Here is a 22,745-nt window from a genome sequence, read left to right on the forward strand (position 1 = left end):
CTGGTTCTCTGTGGGGAACCCTCTGAAGCTGGAGGAGCTGAACACGCAGTGCCAGTTGTAAGAGGGGAAACTCCAGAGACCAGGGCACTTCAGTTCTCTGTGGGGGACTCTTATTATGCTGGAGGAGCTGAACATGCAGCGCCAGAGATAAGTAGGGAAACTCCAGAGGCTGAAGGCAACACACTCAAGGCCAGTGACCAGAGAGACTGAGGACAGCCAGCAATAACAACAACCAAACGCTCCATGCACCTCTTCAGTCACTTTAGTTGGCCTCTCCCATGGAGAGGGGGAAAGTCGATGTCATGGATCCATTCCCCGTGATAGATTCTGATAATTGTTGTATCATGGCCATGGACTATTTCGCAAAATGGTCAGAGTACTACCTCCAAGTCAGAAAAGGTGTTGGAGAAATTCTCCTGTCAGTTTGGTGCAAGCAGGGAGGCTTCACAACAACTACCTGCAAGCAGTGTGGCTCTACATGGGCATATCAGATGTCTATGTATTTTAAGAGGGTGGAGCCCATCTTGAATCAGTGACATTGCTTGGTTTTATGACCAGAGACAACCAGCCAATGTATCCAGTAAGAAAATGAATACTCCTTTACTCTTTACGCAATGGGGAGGCTATGATGCCAGCCCTGAGTTGAATGGCAGCAAATTTCTTGTCATATCCAACTTGCCAACTTCTGATTAGCTCTAAACACGTAAACCAGATCATTAGTTTAGCTTATGAACTTATTATCGAGACAGTTCTCAGTGCACAGAACAGAAAAATACATAACAGTGTTAGACATCTGGTTAAGTTTCCATACTGGTTTTGTTCTTCATAGATGAAGCTGATTAAGTTTCTTTTTTCTTTCTTTTTATATGCACCTGGTAAAGTTTCCTTTCTTTTTTATATTTAGTTGGTTAAGTTTTCTTTTTTTTAATGTGTAACTGATTAAGTTTCCTTTCTTTTATAGTGTTTTTATGTGCAGTTGGTTACGTTTCTTTTTTTGTGTTTTTATACGTAGATGGTTAAATTTCATTTCTTTTTTAGTCTTTTTATGTGTAGTTGGTTAAGTTTCCTTTCTTTTTTATATGTAGTTGGTTAAGTTTCTTTTCTTTTTATATGTAGGTGGTTATGTTTACTTTCTTTTTTATGTAATTTGTTAAGTTTCCTTTCTTTTTAGTCTTTTCATATGTAGTTGATTAAGTTTCCTTTCTTTTTATGTAGTTGGTTAAGTTTCCTTTTTTAACGTAGTCGGTTGAGTTTCCTTTCTTTTTTATATGTAGTTGGTCATATTTCCTTTCTTTTTTATGTGTAGGTGGTTAAATTTCCTTTCTTTTTTATTTAGTTGGTTAAGTTTCCTTTTTTATGTAATTCATTAAGTTTCCTTTCTTTTTATATATAGTTGGATAAGTTTTCTTTCTTTTTTATATGTAGTTTTGTAAGTCGGTTGGTTGGTAAAGTTTCCTTTCTTTTTTATATGTAGTTAGTTAAGTTTCTTTTCTTTTTTAGCCATTTTATACATAGTTAAGTTTCTTTTTTATGTAGCTAGTTAAGTTTCTTTCTTTGTTACATGTAGGTGGTTAAGTTTCCTTTTTTATATAGTTGGTTAAGTTTACTTTCTTTTTATGTAGTTGGTTAAGTTTAATTTTTAATGTAGTTGGTTAAGTTTCCTTTCTTTTTTATATGCAGTTGGTCATATTTCCTTTATTTTTTATGTGTAGGTGGTTAAATTTCTTTTTAAGTCTTTTTTATTTAGTTGGTTAAGTTTCCTTTTTTATGTAGTTCATTAAGTTTCCTTTCTTTTTTATATATAGTTGGTTAAGTTTCCTTTCTTTTTTATATGTTTTTGGTTAAGTTTCCTTTCTTTTTTATGTGTAGGTGGTTAAATTTGATCTTTTTTAGTCTTTTGTATTTAGTTGGTTAAGTTTCCTTTCTTTTTTATATGTAGTTAATTGTTTCCTTTCTTTTTTATATGTAGTTGGTTAAGTTTCCTTTCTTTTTTATATATAGTTAGTTAAGTTTCCTTTCTTTTTTATATGTAGTTGGTTAAGTTTCCTTTCTTTTTTTGCCTTTTTATATGTAGTTGGTTAAGTTTCCTTTCTTTTTTATATGTGGTTGGTTAAGTTTCTTTTTATGTAGTTGGTTAAGTTTCCTTTCTTTTTTATATGTAGTTGGTTAAATTTCCCGTCTTTTTTAGTGTGTTTTATTTAGTTGGTTAAGTTTGCTTTTTTTAGTCTTTTTAAATGTAGTTGGTGAAATTTTCTTTCTTTTTTATATGTAGTTGGTTAAATTTCCTTTTTAAAATGTATTTTGTTAAGTTTCCTTTTGATTTTGTGTAGTTTGTTAAGTGTCCTTTCTTTTTTATGTAGCTGGTTAAGTTTCCTCTCTTTTTTATGTAGTTGGTTAAGTTTCCTTTCTTTTTTATGTAGCTGGTTAAGTTTCCTTTCTTTTTTATGTAGTTGGTTAAGTTTCCTTTCATTTTTATGTATTTGGTTATGTTTCCTGTCTTTTTTATACATACATACATACATCATCTAAACCGCTTATCCTTCTGGGTCGCAGTGGGGCGCTGGAGCCTATCCCAGCTGTCACTGGGCAGAAGGCAGGATACACCCTGGACAGGTCGCCAGCCCATCGCAGGGCAGTCTTTTTTATATATAGTCAGTTAAGTTTTCCTCTTTTTATATGTAACTAGATAAGTTTCTTTTCTTTTTTAGTCTATTTATATGTTGTTACATGTCAGATTTTGAAACTGAGAAAATGCATTGTTTTTTGAAAAATATTTGCCCATTTGTGATGTGTTTCATCACCTCTTCTTTTAACAACACTCCATATGCGTTTGGGAACTGAGGAGACCGCCAGTAGTTTCGAAAGTGAAATGTTTTCCTTTTCTTGTTTAATATAGGATTTCAGCTGCTCAACAGTTCGGGGTCTCCTTTGTTGTATTTTTAATTTCATAATGCGGTAAATGTTATCAGTGGGTGACAGCTCTGGACTGCAGGCAGGCCAGTTTAGCACCCGGACTCTTTTAATATGGAGCCATGCTGCTGTAATACCTGCAGAATGTGGCTTGGTGTTGTCTTGCTGAAATAAGCGAAGCTTTCCCTGAAACAGACGTGGTCTGGATGGTAGCATATGTTGCTTGAACATTAATGGTGCCTAGAGAAGGCGGCAGCATTTTTGGATTTTGTTTATATTTGGTTTCTTCTTTGTGTTTTAGAGTTTTAACTTGCATTTGTGGATGCAGCGACAAACTGTTTTAACAGACAGTGTTTTTCAGAAGTGTTCCTGAGCCTATGCAGTGATTTCCACTACAGAATCATGTCTGTTTTTAATGCTGTGCCACCTGAGGGCCCAAAAATCATGGCCAGCAAGTATTGGTTTTTGGCCTTGTCCCTTACATACAGAGATTTCTCCAGATTCTCTAAATCTTTTAATGTTATTATGTACCGTATATGATGAAAAGCAAAAGTTCTTTGCTGTTTTATGTTGAGAAACGTTATTCTTAAATTGTTGCACTATTTGATTGTGCAGTCTTTCACAGAGTGGTGAACCTCTCCTGGTCTTTACTTCTGAGAGACTCAGCCTCTCTGGGATGCTCTTTTATACCCAATCATGTTGCTGACCTGTTGCCAATCAACCACCAGGTGTTCTTTTAGCATTACATAACTTTACCAGCCTTTTGTTGACCCCGTCCCAACTTTTTCGGAATGTGTTGCTGGCATCAAATTCAAAATTGGCATTTATTTTTCAAAAAACAATAAAATTTCTCAGTTGTCTTCGTACTGTTTTCAATGAAATATAGGGTTTAAATGATTTGCACAACATTGCATTTTGTTTTTATTTACATTTTGCACAGCGTCCCAACTTTTTTGTAAATGGGGTTGTAAAATAACATACAATGTGCCATATTTTATGTTTGTTTTTTAAAAATATTGCTGTTGTCAGAAGAGACCTGTCCAGGGTGTATCCTGCCTTCTACCGAGTGACTGCTGGGATACGCTCCAGCTCCCCCCGCGACCCAGGAGGATAAGCAGCTTAGAAGATAAAAAAAAGACAAAAACTGAAAAATGACAAAATTGGAGATACAAGGTTTTCTTCCAACAACAGCGATATGTTAAATATTTGTTAAAGTGATTGTGTGTAATTGTGTAAAATTTTTATCTCTGTAGAGGATGTGTGTTCTTTTTTAACTTAAGAAGTCAAAAATTAGTGTGTATATGTTTACGTACATACACACACACACGGCACTTTTTTTGATACACCTACTTACCGTATAGGCGCATTTGTAGTTCTACAATTACAGGATTATAAGTTTCTCGCATAATGTGACATGGTTAAGTACTCACTGATACAGAGTCCGATACCATGCTGGGTAAGTTCCAATTGAGTAGTTGTTGGTGTAAATGAATCCAATGTACATTAACAGTTAAGTCATTAAAATCTACTTGCTGATTTTAAATTGAGTACATTATCTAGCTATGCTACATTAGTCACCTTGAATTGAGTAGCATTGCAGTGGAGAAGAGCAAGTTTTATTCCATGTCATATTCTCCAGACATACACTGTGCAATTTTGGAAATCTTATTTGGTGACTCAAACTGTATGTCTGAATAGACCTTGGTGTACGGACAATCTGTCTACAGATACGATCTGTCTACAGACGATCAATAAAGCTCATTCAAAACACGCTGTGTGTCCGAATACTGGGCAGAAACACTGAGACCTGAGCTAACTCTACAGCAGCTTTGCTGACTTGTGCCACGTTGTGCACTGTAGCTAAAACTAGGTGGTGATGATTATGGTAGAATAATACTGTCTTTCTACAACCTAATTTTAGAAGACAATTTAAAAGATCAATGTATAAAAGTTTATACCTGTATAAAGTTTATACAGTTCTATTCAGTCAAAGTTGCATATACAGACTTTGTTGTCAAGCAAATGTGGACCCCCCACATTTTGTTAGCCTATGCGTCTCCAGCCTTATCAGGGAAGTGGTTGCGATTGTGACTGTGTTTGTGTGCGTTTAAAACTGGCCGAAATTGTACAGTGTATTCCTGGCAGGAATCTACCAAGGCAGGATGTTTAAAGTGACCAATGACTTTATATCTGACTGTTACAGTGTCAACAGCACTTTTCTGTGTGAACAGATCCTCATTCACTGCCAGGTTGAGTAATTTCTTCATTAACGTGGCACTTTACACTAGGCTTACCTCACATGATATCAGGTGGTTTTGGATGTTGGTGTCATTTTTATGAGTTTGAGTAAATGAGTACAGTATCAGGCTGATAGCTGATACCATTATCAATATTGATGCATCCCTAATTATGGCATATAGTACATACCTATTTTCTTCAAACTGATTGGTTGATTTAAAGCTCACCTGATTCAAATCATTAACCATTTAACAAGCACCTCATTCGCTGGGTTATGTGTAGAGTAGGGAAAACACCAGGACTGGGGTTGGGAACCGCTGCTCTAAGGTTACATCATTCTTACAGTCTTTTCTGTGTATTTATCAGCTCTGCTGTCCTCTAGTTTATTATTTTTGTTAGTTATTTTTGGTTTGCAGACTACTTTGTATTAGTTTGATATACAAGATGACTCAGCTTTCAACATGGCTTTAGGCATCATCTTACAATTTAATTAGGGACATCCTGACTCATTTTTGTCCTTTAATATTATCAGTGGATACTGAGTCTAATCAGTTATTTGTGTGCATGAGACATTCAGGACTGATATGTTTAGTTTTTTTGCTTACTCAAATAACCGCTTTATAGTGTTTAATATTGGATAATGATTAAATCTGATTAGCCGAGTCATCTGATCAGTCAATGTTACTTTAATATTCTGCAGTTAAATTACTGCAGTTTTAATGGACTACTTATGTGAAGTAACTTTTATAGGGTCATCAATATGTTTAGACTTCATCTTGCTGTTCCTTTCGCTCATCTTTGCACATTGCAGTGTTTCGGCTGCCGTCAGTTTAACCTGACCTGTGCATATGACCTAAATTACGAAAGCACTCATGTTTCTGTTCTTGTCAATGATACACAGACATCCATAAAACTTTGCTGAAAACAGTCATTTCCCCACTGGTCTGTGTTTGGGAGAGTTTTCAGACAGAATCCCCCCTTCATGTCCCTGGCTCCATTAGGATGCTATGAAAAGTCTTTGTGGTGGTCCCATGCTATGGTGTCAGCTCTGATATGGTCCTCCCCACTGAACACTCACACAGAGTTACCCTACCACTGCACTCCTGAACACGCTCCCCAACGTGCTCTAAAACAGGCAAAGCTGTAGAAAAGCCCATATTTCACCACGTTTCTGGCCTCCCTGTACTTAAAGGGAAAAATTAGTCTCAATTCAAAATAAATCCATTTTATGATGCCATTTATAACACTGACGAGTTTTAAACTTGACTCCACCACTGGAGCCTGAGGTGTCCATAACAATAGATTTGTACATTATGATGACATGAAAGTATATTTCAAAATCATGTAAATAAGAGACTCAAATTCAGGCAGTAGGTCAATGAAAAAATTAATTATTATAAGACTACTACAAATGCAAATACATCACATCCAAGCTTATAAAAAAATCTAAACATGGTGAACATCTCGAAACATCAAGATCTGACCATCACAGGGTTCATGAAGAACAAAGACAGACAGTCCTAGATGGCATTTTCTAGCTTGGTTGGTTTCTTGAACTGGTTCATGTAATGGTCAGAATGGCTCTTTCTCTCTTTCTCCTCTTTCTCTTCTTCTCCTCAAAGCGACCTGTGGCATCAGCAAAGAACATCACATCTTCTTTACTCTCGATCTCCCGCTGGAGGAACTGAAGGCCTGCACTGTTGAAGCCCAGCACATCCTGAGGAAGTTGAGCAGAGTGATGAAAACTGATAGTCTAATGGAGACAGCAGAGTTTGCTGCAAGTAAAACATACTTACTCTGATTTCGCGGACTTTGGAGATAGTGTTGGTTCTCAACTCATCGATAACTGACAGCAGCATCTGGTTACTGGTGATCTGACCAAAGTGGATTCTTCAAAAGAACACAAACTTTAGTGCAAAGCATTTCTAACTCAAATTTTATCCCACTATTAGGCACATTTAATATAGATCAGTGGTCATCCTGGAGATCTGCCTTGCTGTGGAGTCTAGTTCCAACCACGATCTACCACACCTGGTCCAGCTAATTTACTTCTGCAAAAGTCCTTAACTGGCTGGATCAGACACAGTGTTGCACAGCATGTTAGAGGCAGGCTGGAACAAAACTCTTCTGGAAAGTAGCTCTCCAGGAGGAAGGTTGGTGACCACTGATATAGATAATGTTGCAAAACTCAGTGCCGCATGTACGTTCTTGGTAACCAAAGCTGGTAGGTGTAATTCAGAAAAATAGGAGGTCATAAATACTTGAGCAAGAAGAAGAGGCAGCGGCAGACCAGCTCCACCTCTAGGCCCTGCTGTATGTAGGTGTTGAAGAGGGAGAGCAGATCGGGGACGTAGGGGAACGGCAGCACCAGCAGAGAAACCTCCAGCTCACTGAAATCAGAGGCAGAGAGAATTACTTAAACTACACTTACAAACTAACTAACTAACATCTCACATGCACTAGAGCAGGCATGTCAAACTGCAGACCTTCTGGGCAAAGGTGACACGGAGATGTGTTTACCCTCATCTACCACTCTGAATTCAGTTCATGAAGGCCTTGCTAATTAGCTTATGAGCTGAATCAGAATCAAACATTTTACTACAGAATCACACAAATGTTCACTATTTGTCACCTTACAAATGTTTGTACATGTTCTGTGTTCTCAGTGTATGTAGGCCTTAAGCAGCAGCAGAGAGCACATGTACACCATGCAGCACACTGGCAAAGGAGTAATTTCCCTACCTGGACCGGACCTTCTTGAGGACCTCCAGCACATAGCAAGAGGGCTGTGGGACAGCGGAAAAAATGGGTTACTGCAATAATGAGCAGTAAACAGCAGTATACATCCATTTTGTGACATGATAATAGACTAAGTTAAGCATATATATTTAAACAGGTATTCCACTGATTTTTCAAAATACATAATGCAGTTGTTAAGATGTAAACAAAGTCACTCAGAATAGCCTGATATGGATGTCTAAGCATTGGCCCCATCATCAGGAGATCGCAAGTTCCATCTCTGGTGATGCTACAGCCATCAGTGGCTGGGAGTCCAAAAAAGCAGAACTGGCCTTGCCCTGGGTGTGTAGGATGGCCCCACTTCTTCCCCCATCACTCAGCGGATGCTCAATAGCTGATGTAACAGTTGTGGAAGTTGTCCTCCGAGCACGTTCAGCTGTCCAGTGACGTTTTGTTAGCAGAAGTTCGAAAAGAGGCAGTGGCTGGCTTCACAGGATTTGGAGGAAGCCTGTGCTAGCTTTTGCCCTTCTATGATATCACCCTGATATCATGTGATTGGGGGAGTCCTAACTAGTGGGTGGAATTGGGTGGAGAAAATTGGGGGAAAAAAATCCCCAAAAAACAGACTACAATAGTCTGATATGAAAGACTCTGTTCTAGAGAAACTTGCAGAGTCAGAATTGCTCACATCACCACCACTGTATAGAAAATCCAAGAAACTACGTTCCTTTACAGTGAGCCATTTCACATCAGAATACTCTGAATAACTTAACTATTCTGAAATTTTGAAAAATCAATGGATTTCGCTTTAAAGGTCTGTAGAGGTCTCTGCTTTCATGATAAGGAGCTAGTCCTGCTGTTTATGATGTAAAAGGCCATTATTAAAATACAAATTAAGTACGTGCTGCTTACCGAGATACTACCATAGGCCATAAGGATGGGGTTCGTTGGAGGGGGTGGTAACTGCAAAACAATAGTATGTAAACAATCAAGCACAATTTGGTGATTTACCTGCTCAAACACATCTGATTACACCCGTCTGTTAATTGCTAGGTTTAGTGGGTGTGTTTGGGTAGGGAAACTATCAAACTCTAGAACTAAAGAGTTTTGTATATGTAGCAGCTCAAAATGATTTACACTGAAATATTAAGTTTAAAAAACAAAGAAAAAGAACAAGGAAAAAAACAGATCAAGTGAAAAAATAATTAAATTGATGTGCATTATAATATTAAATTAAAGCTAAATTAAAAGGATATATTTTCAGATATTTCTTAAAAGTACGAACCAAACTTGACTGTCTAATTGTGCAAGTTCCACAGTTTAGATGCATAATAACAGAAAGAGGCCTCTCTACTTTTTCTGTAATTTACACAGGTTACTTGCAGAAAGTCAGTTACTGTCAGGAGATCTAAGATTACAAAGAGGATCATAAACAAACAGAGTGCTAGGCAATTGAGAGTGCACTGTCTGTTGATAGGATCTGGGCTGCTGCATTTTGTGCAACTTGTGGGAGATGTATTGCTTCCTTGAGAAGCCCTCTAAAAAGTTATAATAATCAATACTGCTTATAACAAGTGCTTGAACAAGTTGTCCTCCATATCTCAGACTGAAATGTCCTAAATTTAACATTTTCTGGTTTTTACTTTTGAATCAAAGGATGGATTAACTTTGCAAGGAAACATAAATGTTGAGTAAAAAAATGGATGAATATAATGATGTTGCAAAGGAACTGCAGAGCACAGTAGTAGTAGTGATGTGTGTGTGTGTATTCTAGGATGCAAGTATGAAGAGACAGTCAAACACACCTCCTTCCCTTCTGCCTTGCAAGCAGCTGCGTGCTCCTCTAGCATCTTGCTCTCCTTTCTGTAGAGTTCTAGAGCCTCCATTATACGCTCAGCCTAGAATGAAGAACCGGAGAGGGTGAGCGTTATATTTCAGTTATTACCAGAACCATACTATCTTTCCTCGATGCTGGTGAACTCACAGCTTTGACTGTCTCTATAGTCTTCTTTCCTGCAGGCTCTGCTTCTCCCTTGGCCTCTCCAGGAACCTGGGCATAAATGAGATATGAAATCATCATGAATCTAGCTGATATTACTGAAACACAAGAGAAAGCCACAAACAATCTGTGAAGATATCAAGACAACCGCTTACCACAGGCTCATCTCCTTTGGACAAAGATTCTTCAAATTCTGCTTCTCTTTCCTGAAAAAGTCAGTCAGACAGAAATAAAGTAAGTTAAATGACCAGGTTGAGGTTTGGTGGCTAAGTGCTGTTCAGATACAGATACATTTTCATATTGGTCACATCTCTATCTACTACATCTGTAGCACACTGCTGATTACCATGGACAATAATTACAAAGCATTTTCTGTACTTATGGGTGGGCAGAATGATTTGTTTTCATTAACATAATAAATTGCATCACAATATGCTTTTCTGAGTAAGACCAATTTACATCAATAACAGTAAACCTGTAAACAACAACAACAGGCAGTGTGTAGCAACTCAGTGTACCGAATGTTTCACGTAAGATTTTATTTATTTTTTTTTTTTTTGTTGGTACATTCTGTCTATTTTAAAGTGTTTGCAAAGCTCAGGAAAACTGAAAATTAAGATATGTATCCTGTCAGAAGGTTTCTGTTCTGTTCTGTAAAGGGAAATTACTGTCTGCGGTAAGTGACAATATGCTATAAATGTAGAAGACAGATATACACGAAAGTAGTTTTTTTAAAAACTGGTTTAAATGATGTGTGCAGGAAACGGTGCTTGCAAATATAAGCAAAAATGTTTGGTTAAAGAATTCAAAAACCTGTTTTTAAATGGTGTTTTTGAAATGATTGACTCCTCTTGGATGTAGTATGGTATTTGTGTGAAATGTGTTACAACAGTGCACAGTTCCTGTTTTTCCTTTGAAAACATAGTCTTTTTAGAACATTTACAGAATGATTACAATGATTCAAAAACGATTCGGAGGGGGCACAATGTAGCAGCTTGTACTGCTTTCAAGTGGTTTTGGTTTTATTGGACAAACAGGTTTCCCACCAGGAGGCACCACATGAACGCCATTTAAAGTTGGATGACACATTCTGGTACGATGAAAAATTTCATGCAATTGGATAAGCTGTACACACAAGATAAATGGTAATGCTAAAGTGAATTTTAAAGATGTACAGTTAACTACCTTACATAGGAGTTAAAACACCAGTAAAATAGGCCAAAAATGATACCAGCAAGCAAGCAAATAAACATACATGCAATACCTCTTTCACAACCTCAGGTGTTTTGTTTACCTCTCACATGAACCATTTGAATGTCAGGGGCATAGCCACTGGTAGGACTGTTTGCAGGCCTACCCAATCAAATGGGTAAAGACAATTTTTTTAAGCCGACTTTTTTAAGATAATGAAATGTGATTTGTTTTCTGTGAGTGCCATCACTGAATTATGACCAATCAAAGTATTACTCCCTCCCCAAGCCCTGCCTTCTTTAAATCACTGCTTAGCACAGCTGCTATCGACCATTGCCTCAAGCCTGCAGTCCATTATTAGTGGGCCAGTGTTTGAATGCAAATTTCCAGTTGTTAAAAGACGTGACTGCGAACGTTTAAAAGTAAGATTCCGTTCTGTAGAGCATGTTGTTTTCCACCAATCCAAAGCCAAAAACAAATTTAAAATGTCATTGTTGAAGCAAACATCTAACATTACTTCAGTGCATCGAGTCATCACAGGTAAGACACACTGGATCATAAACATTTTTATGCCTGCTGTGCTGGTATGCTCTTTCCTACGATGATTAGGTTAAGGTTTTTAAGTTTGTTGTGTTTTTCCTTGCCATTGCACGTCTCAGCTGTGTGAATTTTACTTAGTTATGTTGTCTTCACTAGGCAAGCGTGCCTATGGAGATCAGACACATGCTTTATAGGGGAGGGTGTTGCAGTGTTGGTTGTGTTTATGCGTCTTCAGCACTCTGGTTGATGTGTACACAGTCCTGCTGTTTTGTATCACCATACAGACATATTGAAATAGGTAGGGTGACGACTGTATGGCTGTTAAGAATAGACTGTAGCCTGATGTCATGATATTGCGTTACATCCGCACGTTTAGAAACTGTTTTTACCAAGTTGGCCTACAAGACATCCCAAAAAATGTATTTTTGATGAACTCAGAAAATACACCCAACTTGCACTTGAAAGCAGTTACTTATCACAGTCCAACAGGCTAAAATATGCTAACGAGAAAATTACTACTTGCAGCTACAGAGAGCAAGTACTAATGTATTTTAATGGTTAGTTAAAATAAGTAAATGATGGTGCCATTTAAAATTATGAATGTCATATTTACGTTTCACATCTTTCCAACAAACATCTGTCATTTATGGTGTAGAACCTGGTAGCAGTAGCTTAGTATGCTTCAACTTCACACAACACTGTCCTTGTTTGCACCAGAGGCTTAGCGAGCTTCAAAGCACAGGTTCAGTTCTGGCTCACTGAAGCTTCATTGACAAAACTTTTGAGAATAATTAAGTCAAATCTGAAGCACTAAATCTTGTTCCATTATACTGTTCTTGGGAGCATCAGGGTCTAGTGTTAGCTTAATAAGACCACAATACAGGTTCGATATCTACAAGTATAGAGAATAAAGACTCAGATCTGAACATTCGAATATGTGTTGGAGTGACAGAAAGACAGAATCTAACCGTTTCCATGGTGTGCTAAGTTAACAGCTTGCTAAGCTAGTGCTAGCATAATCACCTTGCACTGTTCAGCATTTAGCAATAGTTGTTTGACTGGTTTAACATTAATGGGTGATTTTTTGAAAATTTCACTAGTTTATGTTTTATTAATAATTTTTATTACATAGGGAGCATCTGCATTCCTTTTGGTGAAGGTAAGGGGCATGGTTTGAAAACCGGGTGGCAAGGGGGTGTTTACAATTTGCATAATTGTGCATGTTCACAGATCTTTGCACTATTAATAACTGTTAAGGTTCAGGAATGCTTCTGTGCATTTTTTAGTAGTGTTCTAGGCATAACAATAATACATAAAAACTTTAACAATTTAAGTTTTTTATGTATTATGTATTAAATTTGTGCTAAATTTAAGGATATACTAATGAACATAGATAATTTTTTATGGCTTTAATTTTAACTTAAGGGGTACTTTGAGATTCCCAGTAGCCCCAGCACCTCTGTCCTTCAGGCACTCACCATCTCCTTCTCCTCCTCCAGAATGATAGGCTCCCTTGTTCTTTCCCAAAGCCTGAGGGACTTATCGTGAGAGGAGGAGACGATGTGGTCTCCATTGGGACTGATGGCAAGGCACCATACTTCACCTTTGTGACCCTGAGAAAGAAAGACCCAAAGTTAAAGGTCAGAAAAGTAGTAAGGCTTTAGCTATGTTTTCCTCAATACTTGTATTGATTGTTTTCCAAGGAAAAACAGACTTCTACTTGCATAATGCAATCAACCTTTGCTGCCTATTGACTGTGTTCTATTCTTAACACAGGTTTAGCCCTAGAAGTCAATAATAGCTATTTTCACCCCATGAACCCCAGAACAATCATTTAGCTCATGAAGATGTGCATATGCAGAATGGTCCACTTTGTTAAAAGATGTCACCTCCAGTGTCTGGATGTGCTCAAACTTGTCTGCGTCCCACTGTTTGATCTTCCTGTCCTTCCCCGCTGTGAAGAACAGATGGGTTTTTGGAACAAACTGAAGGAACATTACACTGGAGAGAGAGAGAGAAAATAGATGACAAATACTGACTGACCTTCTGGGATGACATCATCACCTTGTGACTGTGCACCAGTACAGAATACATACTGATACCGGACATAAGAAATAACTAACTAAAAGCAGACTCTGGGAAGGAAATTACCACACTTATGTCACACACTGATGAAGTCATATACTTTTCTTTGGGCTCTCTGGCCATCAAATGAATAGAGAAATGTAATAATGTATAAGCAGCAAAAAGCAGTAATTACCTGTCATCATGTGCAAACATTGAACGATGGCAGTCACCAAAGTCCAAACCCCACACTTTCACATTTCTGTCTGCTGATCCAGTGACTATCAATGCACTATCCTAAAGAACAACATTAAGAAATTAGCTTATGGTTTTAAAAAGCAAGCTGTAATAAATGACTGCATACTGAAACTAGATTAGGCATGTGTACTCACATGTGAAATGTCCATGCAGAGCACAGGCAGTTTGTGTCCATACAGGGACAGGAAAAACTAGAGAAACAAAGGGAGAAACACATATATAACATCAATCTCATTTCCACTGCCTTTTATAATGAAGGAGCACAGACAAACGTGTTCATGATTAATTGCATGGGTGAACCAGCAACTTTCAGAGCTTTCATCAGGCCTGAAAGTTTAGTATGAACTTAAATATAGCTTGAGAATTTTCTCTCTGAGCCTGGCCCGAGCCTGACCAAGCTTTGTCCAAACCTGACCTAAAATATATTACTATGTTTTGAGTCAGAAACTGAACCAAGTACAAGAAAATTCTGTCCAAAAATGGCCTGAGCTGACCCATCATCACCCAAAGAACAGAATAAAACCTGACAGGATAGCTTGGTTACCATGTCTTGACCATAATATTAGTCATTGTATCACAGACCAATAAAATGAAAGATTTACAGAATTATATACTGTGATAAAATTATGAGCGGTCCAAGATAAAGTTTGACTTATGCCTTGACAAATTTATTAGTCAAACAATGCTTCTGAAAAGCGTCTCAGAGTTTTTTGTGGTGTGGATGAACTTTGCACACTGCACTTTTCTCACACTGTGTGATGCTGATATAGTCAGATGATACTACATAGAACATACTGAACATATAACATATGACCTATTATAACAAATCGAGCATTCTTTTTGGTTGCACTAAACTGTGCTTTCCTGAATTGATTCATTGTTTATGTTCTGTGGACCACGGTAATGAAAATGTGACTAACATGCCAGAATAAAACATGTTTGACATCAGCTCATGGCAATAACAGGTCCCATCAGTTTTATTTCAAGTTCTAGTGTCTTAATAGCTTATAGACACAGGAGCATCAATAGTGTTTGTGTTGTGCTTCTGCTGTATATGCCGCACAGTGTACCTTTAGTGTATCTGTGTAGAATATCTTCACAGTGCAGTCGAGCAGAGAGACAGCCAGCAGTCTCTGATTAGGACTGTAGCACACACACAGTACATCCTCATCCAACTGCAGCGTGCGAGTGTGTTTCACCGTAAGTCTCCTACAGCAAGAATACATCTGTGAGAATTTTCCACTGCTTTTATACAACAGTTGAGTTGGGTTTCTCAAACGCTAGAGGGCGCTCCCGAGCAGGTCCAAAATAAATGGGTTAAGATGGAGCTTTTGAGCAAAATCAATTCATAGATACTTAAATATTTTTAATGTAAAGGAATACACTTATTTCCTGAACACTGAATAGCATAAAACATTTCAACACTGCTGTTATATTTTAAGAGCTTTCGAGTTATAGGAGTTTAAAACAGTGCCTCATGTGCGCAAACATTCAATGAGCTGCTCCACTCGCCAACCAATTGGCACTCACTAGCACTAATGCCAGCGTTCTGCTGCCCAAAACCCGTTTGCTGTAGAAAAAAGGAAACATGCAGGTATGTTTTCTTTACTTTATTAGTGAAATACATTCTTCTACTTTCCAAAATCAAAGGAAAGTTCTGGGCAAGTGATGAGAAACAATTTGAACTTTTCGTCTTCCATTCTTTGAGGACTTTCTCGCAGGCGCCCTCTGCTGTGTAGGAAGTGGCCAGGATCTTCATAAACCGGCTCTGACGTAGGCTAAGCTGTTGACAAATTTGACTGACTGATTTATTTATGAAACAGTGTGGCAGTTTTAGCGAGTAAACAAACAACGGCCCTATCTTTCCACCCTAGCTCATCGCTTGTAAAAATTCTCTGGCAACACAGCTTACAGAAGCTTATAACACTCTTCATTGCTAAATTACGTTACCCACAAAGCTAGCTAATGCTATGTTTATCAGTGGAAAACTACTAATGTTAATGAACAGTCAAACTATACACTGGAAATTATTCAACCAAAGGGGACAGGTACTTAAACGTGGGCTGAACAAATACCTAACATGGCTTGGTAACCAACAAAGTTATTTAGCTTCTCTTCCAAACACGTAGTGTATGTGTTGTAATGGCACTACACTATTTTGTTAGTGTGCAGAGCACACTGATATGCTGCGAGATGTTATTCACAACTCAAGGTCTGGTATAGTTGTTCAAAGTACTCTTTTTGACAAAAACGTTTATATTTAAACTGCACTATGTCATGTTATCTTGGTGGGAGCTCTGAAATAACTACATACAACAAATGTTACGGAAAAAAGAACATCTGCTTTTGAACCAATTCAATTGTGTGGTTGGAACTGTAGTATAACTGACTAATACGCAACCTATACATTAGCCAGCAGCAACAGTAAGAGCAGTGGTCAGTAATCCTATTTTGTCTTACTTGTTTGGTCCAGATTTATTGTCTTTTATGAGCTCAAAGTCCCAGAATTTCACTGTCTTGTCTGCTCCTCCAGTTACGATACCCCTCTGAACACACAAATACATATGAAAAAAGTGGTAAACATAGAGACACATAAAAAACTCACTCTAATCTTTTTTCATAATGACAAACAAAGAACAAGCAGGTACAGATGTAACAAGAAAAAGCAGCATCTACAGAGCAGCTACGCACTGACTACATTTTTTTTTGAAAGAATAACAGTGAGTGTAGTTTCCTTCAGCACCTGATCAGGAGAAAGGCAGATGGACCACAGAGCTCCATCATGTGCTTCTGTAGTCTCCAGCAGACTTCCTGATGCAAGATCAAAAATCTGAATCTTTCCACTCTGTGAGAAAACAAAGGGGCCATTACAGACACTCAAACAAGGAGATCAAATTAAAAACTAATCTTCTTTCATTCAACTTTTTCCCATTCAGTGAAACCACCAGTGAGCCATGACCTCATCACTTCCTACTTCATTCCTTTTTCTAGCTGAAAAGTGACAAAATATTCAGATCTAGCAAAATGTGTTTTACTTTATTGTTAAAGAAAATGTTTTGATAGTTTTACACAACCATAGTAGTTTTTAGATCAATTTGTGTTAGATGCAAGTGCAGGGTCGTTACCAACCCAGTGTATTTAAGAACATCTGGCAAAACACTCAAGAATTTAAGAATTAAAATGGACATTGATGTACCTTGGTTCCTATGATAATCTGTCTATCTCCAGGCACAAACAGTGAGCAGAGGGCATACTCGCATGCCATGGTGCGAATCACCTGCAAAGTGGATCTGAGAAAGAGAAAAATTCCGGTTAAGAACTCAAGGATACTAGAACAAAGGTTAGGAAACTGGGTCCATATTACAGAAACCTCCTTTCTTGGTTCCAAGAGAAAAGTGAAAAGTCAAGATAAGATTTTTCACAAGATGGTATTACAGAAGCAAATCTTATTTTAGGAATTATATCTATTACCAAGCAACCGGCAATGCCTGCACAACTGACACTTAAACACAATTAAAATAACATTTAAAATGTACGCTAAGTTAATTAGCTGGACAGCTGCAATTACCTATGTTAAAAATGTCAAAAAACTGAATGCAATGAACTGGAAGTTGCACCCACTGCTGTTAAACAAGTTTCCATTTCTCAAAGCTTTAGCCAGTGTGCAAGATGTGCAAACGTTAGTCCCCTTAATAAACAGCCACACATTCAACTGTCTCCTCATTATTCACCTCCATCGCTGTAATATTTTATTTGACACATTTTCATAAACATTAACACACAAAGATAATGAACGGAAATGGTGGAAAACGTCAGCAGAGTTCATCACCAATCAAGTCAGACGACCACCATTTCTGATAAACATTAGTTAGCCAAAATCAGTAGCTAGGTTTTCATCTAAAGGATTTTTTTTTCTTTTTGCAAAAAAAGTTTTAACACTGCAAAATGTTTGTTGATGTAGGCTAAAGAGATTCAAACTGTCTGTAATATTTTATGAATATAAACAAAACTTTTTTTTTCTGATCAACTTTAGTAGGAAATTTTGCATCGATACATGAAATGTGGCAAAAACCTACAAATTTTTTTTAGGATAAAATTAATCTCATGTACCAAATTTCCCCCCACGCACCTCTTACAACAATTAGACACAAACAGCATGGAGGAGAGGTACATGTGGACTGAGGAGGAGTCGAGTGCTGCCACTTTTCACCACTTACAGAAAGAAATGTTCAGAAAAGGCTACAGTCTTTCTTAACGAATGCAGAGAAACATGATCTCTCACATAACAGCTCCGGCAGAATAATAAAAATAATATAAATATTTTAAAACACAACAAAAGACATTTTCCTTATCAATAGGTTCTGAGGAAGTCAGGGAAACCAAAATATACACACACTGCCCGTGTGTCTTTAGACTGACCTGTTCCACACTTTGACAGTCTCTCCAGAGGCAGAGAGGACAGCGATGTTGTCAGAACTGAAGGTTAGAGTTCTAACGTCGGTGCGGTGGCCCCCGAGTGTGAGCCGACAGGTCTTGGTACCAGTAGCGTTCTTCTCTGTGGTCTTCAGAGTGTACGTCTCTACTGTGTTATTCTGCAGTAACAGAGCAATCTTCATCTCACCATTAGGAGACAGAAAACAGTCCATAGACCTGAGAAAAACACAGATATTAATACTACTCCATCAGAGATTTACATGCACAGGAGTCGAGAATTGCATGATTTACCCTATATCTGATTGCACCGACCTGATCTTGGAAGAGGCTTTTATATTGGTCAGCTTTTGAATCTCATCTGTCAACTTTCTCTCCACTACTGGGTCTGCTGCATCAGCATCTCCATCCTGAGACCTGGACCACAGGCACCACAATTATGTGCAAAAGGACATTTAGGAAATTTTAGATGTTAAAATGCTGATTTTTTATTGTTTGGTTCATAATAATCTAAATAGTCATCACACACTTGGCCTTCTTCTTGGCTTTCTTCAACTTTCTCTCCATTTTCTTCTGAATTTCCTCCTCTGGAAGCACAGCAAAGATCTCCAGATTGGCATCTAGGCCCTATACAGATGAACCACTGGAGAAGTCAATAACACTGTAGCCATTTAACAACAAATATCTCGCATATTTTAAATTTACAGTCACAGAAAATACATACATGACATGCTAAGACTTTAGCTTTGGGGTCAGCAGTCAAAGACACAACCCTGTCTCTGGCTTCCCTCAGAACAGAGCCGGCTTTCTTACAGCTGAGGATTCTCTGGAGAAAGACAGGATAGAGGGAAGATCAAACGTGTTCTGAAGTATGTTCTTCTAACACAAAAATATATCACATAAAATTATAGTGATATGATAAGATCATATCCAGACATGTCAACACCTAGACAACAATCATATGGGCACAGAAGGCAGAGAAGAAGCACTATCATTAATAACAGGAGCAGCACCTCCTCTGGGTCTTCATTAGGGCCTTCATCTTCATTGTCGTCATCATCATCAAAAAGACTTTTCCCTTTTTTCTCCCGTGGTTCCCCCACTTCTTTCTTCTGAAGAGATTAATATTGCAGGAAAGATGAGTACAGACAATATTACATTTCTCATGTTTCAGTAATACGCCGAACAAGGATTTTACAGCTTTTTCATCATGTAAACATATGGCCTAAATTATATCTCCTTACCTCCTCCAGGTAGTCAATGTCCCAAGCTCGGAGCTCACTGTCAGCTGAGCCAGTCAGCAGCCTGTTCTCCTGATTCAACAGAACCATTCCCCATACCTAAAGAATGAAAGAGGATTAGTGATATTTATTTATAGCTCCTAATATGTGCAAAATGCCATCTTCAACACTAAAACATTATCACCAGCAGTAACAAAAGCATGGAGTTACTTGATAGTAATTATCCCCCCCTCACACAGTGTACTGACATAAGCAGAGTTACAAATGTGCTGACAGTAAGTTTTCAATCATTTGCTTTTATGTTTGCAAGTAGGAAATGTGGTTGTGTGTACTGTCTAGTTTTGCTGATTTTACATTTTTGCCTTGTGTTTGTCATTTGTTAACATTAAAAACAAATGGAAATAAGTCAGAATAGCAGCCTCACATCTATCAATATAGAATATAAACCAAGTGCAAATGTAAGCTTAGTTAACAGTTTAGTTTTTAGGGGGGGGTGGTATTGTTATGGGCAGATACTCAATATTGTGGTATCGGTATCAAACATGAAAAAGTGGAATTGAGCCCCCCCTAGTAATTACCCAACTGTACAATTGCATTTGAATAACACTGCAAAATAACATGAATTCCAAACATTAAAACACCAGATTACACCAGAAATTAGAGGCACTTTTGTACTAAATATACAGCCTCACAATGACAGTATGATGTTATTTGATTTTGCAACAGGTGTAATGTGGTGGATCTGCTCACCTCACTTCGGTGGCCCACCATGGTCTTAAAACAGTGCTGGGTATCCAAGTCCCACCATTTCACAAAACTGTCCTTCGAGCTGGGAAAAATACGATATAAGCAAGTCATTTCAGAAAATGGCTTTCATTTATCAGAGTACAAACAATTTTAACAATTTACAGAATGATAATCTACTGAAGATACACAGCACATAGTGATTCAATTCAGAACCTTTTGTATTTGAGCTGTTACATTATTTAAAAGGAATCCGACTGACCTTGTCACCAGCAGATTTTTGTTCTTTAAGAACAAAGCCTGTGTGATGGCATCTTTGTGCCCTTTGAGTCTGTACAATCCACACTCGTTTATCACATCCCACACAATCACGTCTGTGTCCTTCAGAAAGAAAGAAAACAGCTCCTTATACAGTTGTAGTGAGATATTCTTCACTTAGGAACAAATGTCAGATCACACTTTGTGTCATTTTACAGGGTAGTGCAAAGGAGAAAAATCAGACACAGGCTCTGTTCTTACCCTGGACCCAGTGACAAGCCGTGCTCCCAGGGCATCATACTGGATGCTTGTGACAGCAGATTTATGTCCATTAAAGGAGACGTTGCTTTCACCATTTAATAGACTGAAGATGCGCACACTGCCATCCTCATAGCCCACAGCTATGTGGACACCATCAGGAGAGGGGCAGAGATATGTCACCTCATGTTTATTACCCTCAAGGATTAAAACCTAGGAAAAGAACAAATTGAAACAGCAGGTGAGTAAATCAGCTAACAGCTGTCATTTACGACTGATTCAACCACAAGACATCATCAGTCTCACAGAGACATAAGAAAACAGATTAGTTTATTAGTTCAGTGTGTTGCTCACTCTGCCGTTTTAAGAATCTTCTTTGTGCTAAGATGCTTTTGGGAAACTGGCTAGGCTTTGAAAAACACAAATTTTATTTCAAACTGTAAAGCAGTATGTCCTTGTGCAAACGAGTGTTCACATTAGATCACAATAAGATGCATCTAGATGCCTACTTTTTGGTCACTGACAGAGTTTTCCACAAAATACACCAAATTAGAGAGCAATAGGCAGATTAGTGATACTGTTTGTAACAGTCATAACTCATGAACAGTAATGCAGTGCCTCTCAGTTCAGCCATTAGCGACCCTCATATGGTCCACATCTTTACTCCATCCCACCTTCCAATACATCTGAACCAAGCAAGCAACTGATACAGGTGTGCTTGAGAAACAGAGTAAACATATGAACCGTCTGCAGGTCCTCAAGGACTGAGCTGGGGGATAATGAGATCTTACTGGCTTGAAACTTTAGCTACCTTCTCCGCTTTTCGCACATCCCATATGAACACATGCTCGCAGGCTCCCACCGCTACGTATCTCCCCCTCTCACCGCCCCTCAGGGTCACAAACACGATGTTGGATTTCTGGCTGCCAATCACACCGAAAACAGCAGAGGGGGTGTAGCGCAGGTACTGTTTAGTCAGGCCCATGGCAAGTCGCAGGAAGCTTTCCCCAACCTTTGGACACAAAGTGAAAACGTTTTCAATTAGAAATTTTATTCTAAAGTTTTTACAGTGTGAAGTTTAAGATGCAACAACTAACCTAAGTTAGTCAACAGTCAATAAGACAAGCTAACAGCTAACTGAACCTGTTTTCACTCCAAAATCTCCACTTAGAGTCACAGTCAATATTAGAAAACTATGTAAACTGTAGCTAAACTTTCGTACATTAACTTACACGAAGCTGAAGTCACTTCTTATCCGCCTGAGGCGTCTGAATGCAACTGCTGACTATTTTAACATTGCTGTGTTAAGAGTGTTGTGGTCCAGGCTAACATGCTAAAACTCACTGGTCGACTGGACCCACGTGTGTGATGTGAGGTGCAAATCAAATAATCTAACAATTCAACTAATAATTTTCCACAAACAACTACAGTACAAACTCTGCTCACCCACGTACCTTTTTAAATAGTAATCCACTGATTTTATTTAATAGATTTCTAGCAGCAGGTTGTCGAGCTCTTCCATCATCCAGTCACATGTGGTCTTCAACAAAGTCCGGAGTAATCGATTTCCCAGATCGATTTGGAGGTTTATGAACTGGGTAAACCTTGTTTTTTTGTGTTAATTTAAACATAGATCATTGTTTGAATTTATGTAAACGGTTTAAATATCATATTATGTGTATTGGATTACATCAATGTGCTTTAAATTACTTTGTGTACTTTCGATTACTTTGGCCTTGCCGAATCATGTTACTGAGGATTTGGGAGTGAGTTTGTGCAATAAGATGTGATTAAACAGAGAATATTGTTATTTATTTATTTACTTCACATTTAATGGATAACAATAATTAATAATACAAGTCCTGAAAAAATGC

At 38.0% G+C, this 22,745-nt stretch overlaps 1 protein-coding gene across 2 annotated transcripts; it reads right to left on the bottom strand.

The window, feature by feature from the left end:
- Positions 1-6,455: 6,455 nt before the first annotated feature.
- wdr3 (WD repeat domain 3) lies at positions 6,456-22,427 on the bottom strand. Of its 2 annotated transcripts, none has more exons than XM_036560907.1 (27): positions 22,331-22,427; positions 21,683-21,887; positions 20,875-21,084; positions 20,618-20,736; positions 20,362-20,440; positions 19,615-19,710; positions 19,384-19,482; positions 19,095-19,196; positions 18,900-18,997; positions 18,686-18,787; positions 18,359-18,589; positions 17,136-17,229; positions 16,683-16,784; positions 16,400-16,485; positions 15,010-15,148; positions 14,074-14,130; positions 13,878-13,978; positions 13,507-13,618; positions 13,096-13,230; positions 10,042-10,092; positions 9,872-9,937; positions 9,693-9,785; positions 8,800-8,850; positions 7,891-7,934; positions 7,410-7,538; positions 6,945-7,038; positions 6,456-6,865 (listed from the first exon to the last, which is right to left on the bottom strand). In XM_036560907.1, exons 2-27 carry the CDS (start codon positions 21,854-21,856, stop codon positions 6,710-6,712), a joined length of 2,820 nt encoding a protein of 939 aa, XP_036416800.1. In that variant the 5' UTR covers positions 21,857-21,887; positions 22,331-22,427; the 3' UTR covers positions 6,456-6,709. The 2 variants fall into 2 exon arrangements, with proteins under 2 accessions (XP_036416800.1, XP_036416774.1); XM_036560881.1 differs by having other exon boundaries at positions 21,683-21,883; positions 22,326-22,427.
- Positions 22,428-22,745: the final 318 nt, after the last annotated feature.

Source organism: Colossoma macropomum, unplaced genomic scaffold (genome assembly GCF_904425465.1).
Source record: "Colossoma macropomum unplaced genomic scaffold, Colossoma_macropomum, whole genome shotgun sequence".
NCBI lineage: Eukaryota > Metazoa > Chordata > Actinopteri > Characiformes > Serrasalmidae > Colossoma > Colossoma macropomum.

What these genes read in the sequence shown, in the direction of transcription:
- wdr3 (XM_036560907.1), bottom strand. Translation starts at nt 21,856, where the DNA reads ATGGGCCTGACTAAACAGTACCTGCGCTACACCCCCTCTGCTGTTTTC. An exon ending in TCTGCCTTTCTCCTGATCAG is followed by an intron (nt 16,486 to 16,682) that starts GTGCTGAAGGAA and finishes TTGTGTGTTCAG; the next exon opens with AGGGGTATCGTAACTGGAGG. An exon ending in TGCCTCTTCTTCTTGCTCAA is followed by an intron (nt 7,039 to 7,409) that starts GTATTTATGACC and finishes GTTCTTTTGAAG; the next exon opens with AATCCACTTTGGTCAGATCA.